At 35.8% G+C, this 12,620-nt stretch overlaps 1 protein-coding gene across 1 annotated transcript in view; it reads right to left on the reverse strand.

Annotated features, from left to right (window-relative positions):
* Positions 1–12,620, reverse strand: part of PDGFRL (platelet derived growth factor receptor like) — a 262,539-nt gene that overhangs the window by 54,715 nt on the left and 195,204 nt on the right. Inside the window, exon 4 of the mRNA XM_053703917.1 lies at positions 1,038–1,331. Within this exon, the coding sequence (XP_053559892.1) occupies positions 1,038–1,331 (294 nt within the window). The remainder of the gene's footprint in view (positions 1–1,037; positions 1,332–12,620) is intronic.

Here is a 12,620-nt window from a genome sequence, read left to right on the forward strand (position 1 = left end):
GTGGAGTATAATGTTACTTGTGTCTTAATTGAGATAGAGGCAAATTTTTAAATAATTTAGGGAGGTGTAAACGGCAAAATTTAGCCAGGAACTTAATTTCAGACATCCCAACTCTCCCAGAAGTTCAGGGAGTCTCCCTGATTGTAATAGCGGCTCCCTGATGCCAGTAAATGGAATGCAATCTCCCTGAAACTCCAAGTACTATGATCCAATGTGGCCCAAATCCGGAAAAGTGTTTCTTTAAGGAATGCCTTTAGTTGCTGGGACGTTATAGAACCCTTAAAGCATGCATCAGTAACCAAAAAGCCCCCACTGATTTTAATAAAATAAAAACACAACTACCTTATTTACTGCATGTAATTAAACTTCGTATTCTAAAATATTTAAGCATTCAACAAACGTACGATCACTGGAAAATAGGTTTGTTGTATGTGGTTGTGCAATAAAGCTACTTTTTTTTAACGTGACTTTAGTGGGAATTTACTTTAATGATAAGTCTGTATCTTATTTAGGGTTTCAAGGTGTCCAATATATAACTGGGATGGGAGGGGGGGGGGGGTGGCGCAGTAGTTTTTGCAGGTTGGGATGTCTGTAATTCGGGGAGCGAAGTTTTGAGTCATATGTAAACCAAAAGCAGTGGGGTTGAAGTGATGACAGTAAATTAGATTTGTAGGGTACAAAAGAGCTGAATATTTAGGTGAACTGGTCTTGTTTATTTGTGATCTTCTGTTAGAAGTGAACATTATTATTATTGTGATATGTTTTTTTCAAAGCTTAAAGGGCCATTATAGTAGAAAAATCACACGCTCGAGTTTGTTACAACATGCAATATTAAGACTAACGACTCTGCACCTCTATGAGTTTAAACCCCAAATAGGGATTAAACACATAGTAAAAGTACTGCTCGGGACCCACAGAAACTGATACTGATTCAATTCAAAGTTTTCAGTCTTTATGCAGAGAGAAATAACTTCAGACCAAAGATAACAACGACCAACCCTAGTAAATAAATAACAGTACACAATAGTGTGCTTTACCTTCCACATATAGTAGCTGATATTTAATTGAAATCTGCGGAGCTCCTTTGTTCTCTGCTCGGCAATACACCACACCACTCTGATTGGACTGTGGATGTTGGTATACAAAGCCTTTCTTTACATCATAGAGAATTGCTGTGCCATCAGCCTTGATTTCCTCAGCAGGGAACTCTCTGTGGAGGGTCACTTTTGCTGATGGGATGGTCACGCGACACGGGATGATTGTAGGTTTATCCGGATGTAGGTAGATAATTTCAAAATAACTCGGAGATGGAACAAACAGCTCACCTTTATCTACAACAAAATGAGGAAACATTTACCACATTACCATTTAGTAAATATAAAAAGTATAAAACAAAACTATCTAAAATAATGATTTAAAATAATTCTTCAAGTTAACATAAAATTTACAAAATTAGTTTTTAGCCTTTGGGACTGATTACCTCTTTCTTACCAGCATTTTTCAATACAAGGTCATGCTTGTTAAAAACATAACAAAAAACCTTGATAATTTGAAGCTTGGGTAAGGTGTTTTTTTCTTTGAGGAATTTTGAGCTGGGTCTTGTTTTCAGAAAGAAAAAAAAAATAGCACAATCAAAGACTAAAATATAAAATTCTTCATTTAATTTTTTTTCATGTTTCATTTAAACTTAGTTTTAATAGTATTCTGGTGTTTCTATGGCAACATGTGTCACTAGTCTGGCAACAATTACTTTTGTCAAAGTAACTTCACTACAAGCTAAACTGACAGACTATAGAGATAAAGGGGCCTATTTAAGAAGGTGGGAGCGGACATGATCCAATATTGCGGATCATGTCCGCTGCACATCGATAAATGCCGACAGCATACGCTCTCTGCATTTATCATTGCACCATCAGTTCTTTTGAACTGCTGGTGCAATACCGCCCCCTGCAGATTCGCGGCCAATCGGCCGCTAGCAGGGGGTGTCAATCAACCCAATCGTATTCGATCAGGTTGATTTCTTGCGATGTCTGTCCGCCTCCTCAGAGCAGGCGGACAGGTTATGGAGCAGTGGTCTTTAGACCGCTACTTCATGACTTGTGTTTCCGGCAAGCCTGAAAGCTCGCCAGAAATACGGGGAATCAAGCTCCATGCGGAGCATGATAAATATGCCTCAAAATGTGCTCCATCCTTTAAATGGTTAAGAAATAGCAGGCTTTTCTTGGGGTTTTAAAATTCAGATCCATTCCTGTGCATATTAAAACCTCACGATAACCCATTTATCAAACTCTTTTTGAGAACATTTTTCACAGGTATCTTTGACTTCAATTTCTCACCCATGTACCCTTTGAAGACTGAAAAAAATTAGCAATGAGCTTGCATATACTTAGCTTATGTTAATAAACAACATTGTTTTTTGTTTAAAATATAGCACAAATCACACCTCAAAATTATTATACTTGCAAACACAATCATTAGAATGTTCATAAATGATTGCAAGAAAATAAAAATGATTCAGAATAATTAGCTGCACAGGTATTGAATTGCTATTAAAGCGTCAATGTACAGTAATGTGTTCCGAAATATCTATTTTACCTGCTGGAGTGTATAAAATTGTTTACAAACATCATCGTTAACTTGATTTTGTCATTTAAAAAACTGCTTTTGCTAGTTGTATCCTCATCTATAATGAACATTTTAATGGTCTGGTAGCGGAAGCGAGCTACATTCAGTTCAATAGTGCGATCGGGTGAGTTGTGATTACACAGCGTGACCACGTATTGCTTTTGAAAAAGAAGACATGATCAGAATAGCCTGGAGAGGAGACCAGGTAAACGCAACTTTGAGGGCTAAAATCAATCAAATCTTTTGATTTTTAAAGCTGTCGCTAAGATAATGTTACATTATTCTGCACTATGTGCAGAATTATATAACATTATTTTTTATGTTTGCTGTCACTTTAATATGTTTATGATAATTTGTGTAATCCACAAAACTTTACTTTATATGCATGAATTTGAAGTAGTTTTGCAGATTGCATAATAAGTTATTATAACAACATGATATAAGTAGCATTGCATATTGCCTTTACTTCGTTTTAAGCATTCATTTGCAATGATAAACAGCCTAAGATTCTGTTTAGAAACGTTATATGAAATTTTGACTGTTTTTAAATATTTTGCAGTGCACTTTTGTAGGGTCACTCAGTATGTAAATCTGTGCACAATGTATTCTTGACTGTAGTCAAACTTGAACATCTTGTAAAGATAGTAGCACAGTGATGCAGTTACTAAAGGGACACGAAACCCATCATCTTTCTTTCATTAGTCAAATAGAGCATACATTTCTAAACAACTCTTAAAATGTTCTTCTACTATAACATTTGCTTTGTTCTCTTTCTATACTTTGTTGCAATACCGAGGTAGGCTCAGGAATAGTGATACATTACTGGGGGTTAGCTGGTGATTGGTGTCAACATATATATGTCTCTTGTCATTGGCATATAGGTCCCAGTAGTACATTGCTCCTTTGGAGATAACTTGAACTATTTGGGGCATATCTATCAAGCTCCGTACGTAGCTTGAAGCCCCGTGTTTCTGGCGAGTCTTCAGGCTCGCCAGAAACACCAGTTATGAAGCAGTGGTCTAAAGACTGCAGCTCCATAACCTGTCCGCCTGCTCTGAGCAGGCGGACAGACATCGCCGCAATTCAACCCGATCGAGTACAATCAGGTTAATTGACACCCCCCTGCTGGCAGCCTATTGGCCGCAAATCTGCAGGGGGCGGCGTTGCACCAGCAGCTCACAAGAGCTGCTGGTGCAATGCTGAATACAGAGAGCGTATTGCTCTCCGCATTCAGCGAGGTCTGTCGGATCAGGTCCTACAGTCCTTTGTTAAATAGGCCCCTTTGTGTTGCTGCCAATAGTGGAATAATTCAGATATTAAACTGTTTGTAGAAAATATTCATGTTGCTTATTTTAGTGAACTGCATCTGTACCCAATCTTTGGTTTTTGAGCTACTTAAATAGTTAGAAGAAGTTGCAAATCTGTGTCATGTGTATCTTAAAATATTGAATAAAGTGTATTTCATTAACTAATGCAGTTTTTCTGTGTTTTTTTTTTTTTTTTCTGCATTAAATTTTGTCGATAAAAAATTCTCCCCCTGAGGAAGGGAAGTGAATAGCAATGACAGCAAACTAAATAATGAACGTATGTGCCTTTTATTACTAGGCATATATAAACACTTTTTATAAACACCTTTTGGAAAGAAAAAAAAAAAAAGTCAACTTTTTTTTAATTCTATCTACAAGAGGGTATATATGAAATGTTTCATTTTTGTAAAAAAAAAAAGCCTCATATTCTTGCACTGAATAAACCAATGCACCACTAGCCGAGGGTTTGTCCCTCTCCACCAGTAAACCAGAGGCAGCTGACCTAATCAGCAGGGGTCAAGTCCTACAAAGAAAAGTGTAGGAACTCACCAAGACCTCCATCACCCTCACAATTAATATTGTTTTATATACACACACACTGTATGTATATGTATATAATATTTACACTGGTTAATGAAAGCAAATTTAAAACCAATGAATGGCTGAATGGTTACCTTTGGGCCTGAGGATGGACACCCATGGTTACATTTTTACATGACAGAGGTAACATTTTTGTTTATTTTGATTAGGATTCAACTGATACTTAAAAGGGACAGTTCACCCAAAAATGTTCTCCCCTTTAAATTGTTCCCAATGATTCATTTTACCTGCTGGAGTGTTTTAAATTGTTTACAAGTAGTTCCTTTACCCCTATTTTGGCATTTGAAATAGCTGATTTAGCTTTTGGTATCCCAACCTATACTGAAAATTTCTATACTGGAGTATAGTCTATTGAATAGCCTAAGTATACACAGCCAGCAGAAGAGATTACACTCTCAGTGGGGGGCATAATAGTTAAAGGGACATGACACCCAAAAAAATTCTTTCATGATTCAGATAGAGAATACAAATTTAAACAACTTTCCAATTTACTTCTATTATTTAATTTGCTTCCTTCTCTTGTTATCATTTGCTGAAAGGTTTATCTAGGCAAGTTCATGAGCAGCAGAGAACCTAGGTTCTAGCTGTTGATTGGTGGCTGCATACATATATTGAATGTGATTGGCTCACCCATGTGTTCAGTTAGCAACTAGTAGTGCATTGCTGCTCCTTCAACAAATGATACCAAGAGAATGAAACAGATTAGATAATAGAAGTAAATTAGAAAGTTGTTTAAAATTGTATTCTCTATCTGAATCATGAAAAAAAAAATGTTTGGGTTTCATGTACCTTTAAGTAATAAAATGATAATTTTCCATTGTTCTCTCTAAGTATTGAACTTTGATTTTCTAGACAAATATAAGATATGGAAACAATTCTGTGTACCGAAAAATGCAATTTCTCATAAATGTTATACTCTACAGCTGGTATAACAAGTCATTCAAAATACATTAATATAAAAACAATTTTACAGTGTACTGTCCCTTTAATAATGAGAAGCCAGACACACACTTTTTAGAACACTTGAAAGTGCATTTGTATGTAGATGATGTTGAATAATCAAGTAACACTTGAAGCAGGAGGCATGAGGGCACAGTAATTCTGAAAGTAAAACAGTTCACCTTGGACTTGAGATGAAACTGGTACGGTTGAATCTTCAGCCAATACATTATCTTGCACAGGTCAGCATTCTTCAAAGAACCTTGCCAACTGACCATAAATTGATAGACATACAGACCCCAACATAGATAAACAGACAGCACATACTATTGGTGTATAAAATAAAGTAATTGGGCTTATCCTATTGCCAAGATGTTTCACAAACACCTTTAATTGTGTGTACACATGTATTTCCCTTTCTGTTCTCTGTCCAGGGGGAATGTAGTTCCATCTGCAAAAATAGTGCAGGAACCCATGCGTTCCTACTGGACTTGTCTCCTGCTAATAAGGGAGCATTAATAGTAAATACAAAACCAATTAAATATCCATATCCTCGCACACAGAAGCAAGTCTGGGCAAAGACAGAACGCTTATAACTGCCATAAAAAAGATTTTATTCTAGTGCTCATAAAAAGATTCCATCAAGAAGAAGGTCAAACACGTTTCGTATGCTCTCACTTTTTCATTGACCTGTATATTGCAAAGATACACACCCCTATTTAAAGGGTGTAGACACACCTATGTCTACTACATGTACAATACATACGTATTGGAACACCTGATAAGAATTAAACAATAAACATTGCCTTAAATCCTTATAACTTTATACAAATGCATCTAAGATATTTACATATATGTATACACATTAAGTATAACACTTAATTCTTGAAATGAAAACACTCTTTCGTATGTTACTTAGTCACGTTTTTAGCTAATACATTGTGGTAACTATAATGATTAATTCCTGGAAGGGAAACATTTTTGCATATTAGCTCCCACCTATACAAAAAAAGAGTATTAGATCCACCTCAAACCAGCTAAACCTCATATCACATAGCCCATCTAATGAACCCAAAAGAACAACATTAAAACAATCATTTTGTATTCACATATATTTTGTTATGTTTCTATTCTGTAATATAGTTAAGAAAAGGCTACTTCATGATAAAAAAGTATATAGAAAGGTGTACATAAAAATATATACGAGCAAGCCAAAGGACATATCTTTATTTTAAAGGATATATGTAAGAGACTTTTTTTTATTAATACTCATTTATATAAAGAATTCACTTTTGTCCTCATAATCCTTAATATATCCTCCTGCTTACTCCACATGTAATTTTACGTCCCAATCAGAGTTTAGACCTTTTGGTACCCTTGTATCTAACTGGAATATCCAGTATACCTCCTTCTGGCCTAAAAGCTTCAGTCTATTTTCTACCCTAGCATGTCTCTTCACATGTTGTATACCCTGAAATAGTAAAGAATTACTATCTCCATTATGATGGTTATGAAAGTTTAGTGCAACCGGGGTATCAGATTTTTCTTTTTCAGGGGTCTTGTCGTTTGACCGACATACTTTATGTCACATAATTTACATGTCAATAAATATACAACATAACTGGTATTACAATTAATGTAATTCTTTATAGTGAAACTTTTCTTGTCATCCGTGGATGTAAAGACATTTCCAAAAATAGTGTGAGTGCAAGATTTGCATCTTCTACTGCCACATCTGAAAAACCCTTATTTCTGAGTTAACCAGTTACTTGTCTCCTTTCTGGGTAACATTGACGGAGAAAGAATATTGGACAATGTCCTTGATTTCCTTGTTACAAATTGACACCCGTTCTTCACAATCTTATCCAGAGTTTCATCCACTCTCAAAATTGGCAATGCTTTACGAACAATGTCACATATAATGCTATGTTCTCTACTATAAGCGGTTATAAAAACTGTTTGTTTTTTTTCTGAAAATAATTTGTCACCAATGTTTTGGGCCTCAACAAATCTTCCCTTTCCATTGTCTACCTGTTTTTTTGCCTCATTTAAATGTTGTGATGTGTATCCTCTCTCCTATCTGTAGTTTTCTTAGAGTGAATTTCATATGCCTTTTCTGTAGTGCAACTCCGCTTGGTCCTCATATTGCCCTTTGGGAATAGTCCTAATGACATGTTTGGGGTGACATGAATTTGCCTTTAATAAAGTGTTGCCTGCATTTTGTTTCCTAAAGAGTTCAACCTCAACCTTATTCTTTGATGCATTAGGTTTTAACATCACATCAAGAAAAGGCATATGCTCCTTACTCACTTCCATTGTGAATTTCAAATTTAACTGATTCTGTGATAGATAAGTAAAAAAGCTTTGTATCTGTGTCTCGTCAACCTTAAAGACAAACACCAAGTCTTCAATATAGCGACCATAATGTATAATGTTGTCCATAAAGGGATTACCATCACCAAAACACGGGACTGTTTACCCTAAATTTGTCTTAACTTTAATTTGTTCCCAGTGATCCATTTTACCTACTGGAGTGTATTTAATAGTTTTCAAATAGCTCCTTTATATTTATATCAGCATCTAAAATAGTTGATTTTTCCTGTGTTATTATTACCTATACTGAAAGTTTCTGTACTTAAATATAGGCTATAAAAAAGCTGTGTAAACACAGCCAGCAGATAAAATTATAATCTACACAACAAAAGGGTGAGCGCTAATAAATAGCTAGTGATAACATCAATGATATATAAGCATGTAAATACAATTAGAATTGCCAGCAATTTGGCATGTTAAAGGAAAGTTCAATTTCAGATTAAGAAGTGTATCTTTCTTCCCAACGATGGCAGCCTCCTCCTCACCAACAATGGTCCAGAGATGCTATGTAAAAGACAAAACAAAGGAGCGCCTCATGTGTGTAGTATCATCAAATAAGCATGAAGCCCCAGAAAAAAGCCAAATGGGTACTCACAAGGCTCTGGAGCACACCTATGTGCTTGTAGGGACAGACTGCAGATTTTATCAGATGTGACAGCTCACCCACAGAGGATATCAGTCATCAACTGTAGTAGGAAAATAAAACACAGGAAAAGCACCAAATTGTGCAGATCACAAAGGATATGGTGTTTGACTTAGCACAAAGAAAGATTGGGTACTCACATATTAGATGAGCACACTTATGTGCTAGTAGGAGCAAGCTGGCATATTATGGTAAGGTGTGTCAGCTCACCACCAAGGGACTTTTCCTTAGGATGCAATATCCAAAAGTGGCAGACTTCAGTGTGTTAGGTTCCACTCCAAGCAGGTACAGGCAGGTAAAATCACTCACAAGAGTATTTTTTAAAAATTAAAAAGTTCTATTTATTAAAAACAAATTAAAATACATATACAAAGGAGTGAACTAGGGGCATACAGTCAAGCCCCCTGTAAATGCAACGCGTTTCTCGGCTCATACGCCGTTTCCTCAGGCATACCAGTAGGAGGTAGTCAACATAAGTAATAAAATATTAATTTCCAAATGTTCTCTCTAAGTATTGGGATTTGGTGTAAAAAAGGAGATAAGATAAGGAAGCATTTGTGTGTATAGGAAGTGATAACATCTGGAGATCTGATTTCTCTTCAAGCTCAACCTATTTTGATGGGTTGTGGTATCAAAGAACACAACCAGTTATTTCATATACAATATTAAACTTACAGTAGCAATTTCTCATACATTTTATACTCTGCAGCTGGTATAACAAGTCATTAGAAAAAACTATTTTACAGTGTACTGCCCCTTTAAGTGAGCAAGCCAAAGTGCTGTTAATGAGTGACCTGCCCCCCTCCTAACGACCATACTGAATGCCAGTATATCAGCAATTCCAGTGTGTTGCTTTTTCACACTGAGGGCTCTCTGGGCATCTAGAATAAACAGCACACACCACTATTTATAGATAGCTAATGTACTGATATTATCAGAAAAGGGAATAAATGATTTTATTGTTTATAAGGAAATGTGAAACAGATTACATTTCCTGTCATTCTTCCTTTAATTAAGTGGATTATTTAATTGTACATGTTGGCGAGTGTTTCTGATAACATATTATTTATAGATGTTTTACACACAAATTAACTTTGACATATCCACAAGCCTTGTGTGGTGTTTATTTAACTGTTCAATGTATTGGTACCCTTGCATTTTCAAGTAGTGGTACCCTTGCATTTTAAAGTATTGGTACCCTTGTATTTTAATCAAATAATACACCATTAACCCTGAAAAGTGTTGAAATTAGAATATATTTTGTCATCCATACATTGTGCACAATGTATTGAGCAAATTCTTGCTTATTCTATAAAGACATTCCAAAATGACCTGGACAATACTATTGATAACCTTTAGAAGTTACAATAGAGAATTGTTTTGTAGTGATACTTCAAGCAGACTATTTTCTTTTAGAACTTATCACAGGTGTCTTCAAACTTATAATCACTCATTCAGCCAGTTTAAATGGAGAAAAGTAATCACTCTGCTGTGTGCATCACACTGAACATGGAAAAGAGAAGGAAAACCAGAGAATTGTCTAAGGAGGTTAGAAAGAAGTTATTAGTCAAGCATGGTCAATGCAAAGGCTACAAGACTATCTCTAAAGAGCTTGATGTTCCTGTGAGCACTGTTGCCAATATTATTAAGATGCTTAAGACACAAGGGACTGTAGCCAACATCACTGGACATGGCTGCAAGAGAAATATTGTTTGATTGGTGGAGAAAGAACCAAGGACAACTTTAAAACAGATCCAGGATGATGCTGAAGCTCAAGGTGCAAAAGTTTCAAGTCGCAACATCCGTCGCTGTCTGAATGAAGATGGGCTCCATGGTAGAAAACCAAAGAATACCCTACTTCTAAGAGAGAAATACAAAAAAGCCAGACTGAAGTTTGCCAAAATGCATGTTAACAAGCCACAGTCCTTCTGGGAAAATGTCTTTTGGACAGTTGAAACAAAAGTAGGGCTTTTTGGCAAATCACAACTCCATGTTTACAGCAGAATTGTCTGTGCCATTCTCATTTAATTTACTGTTTAAAGTAATATTTGAAGTCATAAATCAAAAGTGAAGTTTCTGTTCTGTAACATTTGAAATAAAGAATGGTGGATACTAAATACTTTTGTGTATTTTTACTTAGTTGACAGAAATTGTGCATTTTCCTAAAAAAGTGGAAGGGCCCACATCTGTACTAGATATAAAGTTTTGAATTAAGGTGCTGAATGAGAAAAAAAATGCTGGACATTGGCATGCTCAATAATGCTGAACTGGAAGTGAATTAGGAAAGGAACCAGAAACTGAAGGAATGATTGTATCTCAAAAATAGGTTAGCGACACAGTTTACTAAAGACATTAATTAAGTAATATAGGCCTATGCACTGAAAATATTACTTAGCCATTTAAACATATATGGAAGTAAAAATTAAACTTTCATAATTCAGATGCATACACCTACAGCTATTCCTTCATTTACCACTACTAGATGTCTTACATCTCAAGATAGATGCATTCGAATACTTTATTTTTTATTAAACAGTGCTTCTAGGTATACTGTTCAGCAACCATGCTTAAAAGCTTTACCATAGAGTTTTACTGTAGAGGGGCTGAAGAAACTGCAATCTAAAGCTCCACCTACAGGTTGCTTGTATAACATTGCCACACACAATACTGCCACCTAGTGTGCACTCTCCTGAACATACCTCAGTATCTACTGAAAAGCCACACATTTTAACCAAGGAAACAGAAAAATAGTTAACGTTTTAAAATAAATTGTTTTTTTAAATGTACACTGTCTGGTTTAATTTTGACTTCAATGTTCCTTTAACACTGTTACAGTACAGGAAGAACTGATTAACAATAAAGCCAATGTACTCATTGTGTTAGTGAATACATCTGGCAGAGGTTAATCTGATTGAGCTAATCATCCTTATATGTGGACATACTATTATAACGTCTGTTCTTGATAAATGGCTTCTAAGAGGTACAATAATGCAGTTTTCTGTAGAACTCCATTACATAAAATGCCCATATCTCTGTTATCTGGTTGGAACAGTGAGGTTTTGGCAAGGAATTAACAAGTCTTATCAAATAGCTTTGCCTAATGCATTGTTTAGCCTTTCAACAACAATAATGTTTCCCATTTGTTTTTAATTTATTGTATTGTCTGATTTTAGCAATTTTGGGAATCGTCGTTAGCTGCTACATTTTGAATATAAACATTTTACACTGACAATGTGTAATTACACATGAATCTTTTAGTTTAGAGAGCACCCTGTTATCACACAAAGTGTATAAACCCCACATAAATATACAGTACAAATTAAATTGATCTAATTCCGATCCATAACCTAATCCATAATAATATTAATGCTAGAACATAGTATGATGATTCCAGCAGGGCTGGATGGATTGGGAACAAAAAGCAGCCCTGGGAAATTTTGAAGACCTTTTTTTTACTGTTGAGTCTGTAGAATAGGCACACCCCATTTTTCTCAGGGGGATACTCCTTCCCCAATATTTTTAAATCATATCAATTTGCAATAAAAAAAGCCAGATTGTTGTTATATAGGCACCCTACAATTCAGTTTCACCCATGTGATCTGGAGAAGACACTCAAAACAGTGTATCACTATGTCTCACAGTGGCACTGTGACTTGATTAGACATTAGAAACCATCCTAAGGAGAGGTACTAAAATTCTTCATGTTCTAGGAAATAAAACGTACAAGGAAATACATATAGCTCAGGGGATAAGAGAGGTGTTAGAGCTGCATCTCCTCAGCAGCAGCATCACCCCCTTAAAATGTAGCTGGCCCCAGCTGCTGAAGACCACCGGGAAATTTCCTGGTGTCCTGGTAGACAATAGGGCCTTGCATTCCAGTCCATTAGAAGAGTGCCAATTTGAAATATTATACCACTCAAATTGTGTTAATGGAAACATATATAAGAAACAGCCACTTCACCGGCTTTTCCAGGTGGGTTGTCGTTCACAGGCATCTCAGAAATGACGCATGTTGTTAATCTGTATTATACTATTGGCCAAATTACAAGTGGAGTGCTATTTAATGCTCCCGCTTGGGCGTTAACTGCACTAGAAGTTTTTTGTTCGCGTCTGGTTGCGCTCGTATTAAGAGT

Source organism: Bombina bombina, chromosome 2 (assembly GCF_027579735.1).
Source record: "Bombina bombina isolate aBomBom1 chromosome 2, aBomBom1.pri, whole genome shotgun sequence".
NCBI classification, from domain to species: domain Eukaryota; kingdom Metazoa; phylum Chordata; class Amphibia; order Anura; family Bombinatoridae; genus Bombina; species Bombina bombina.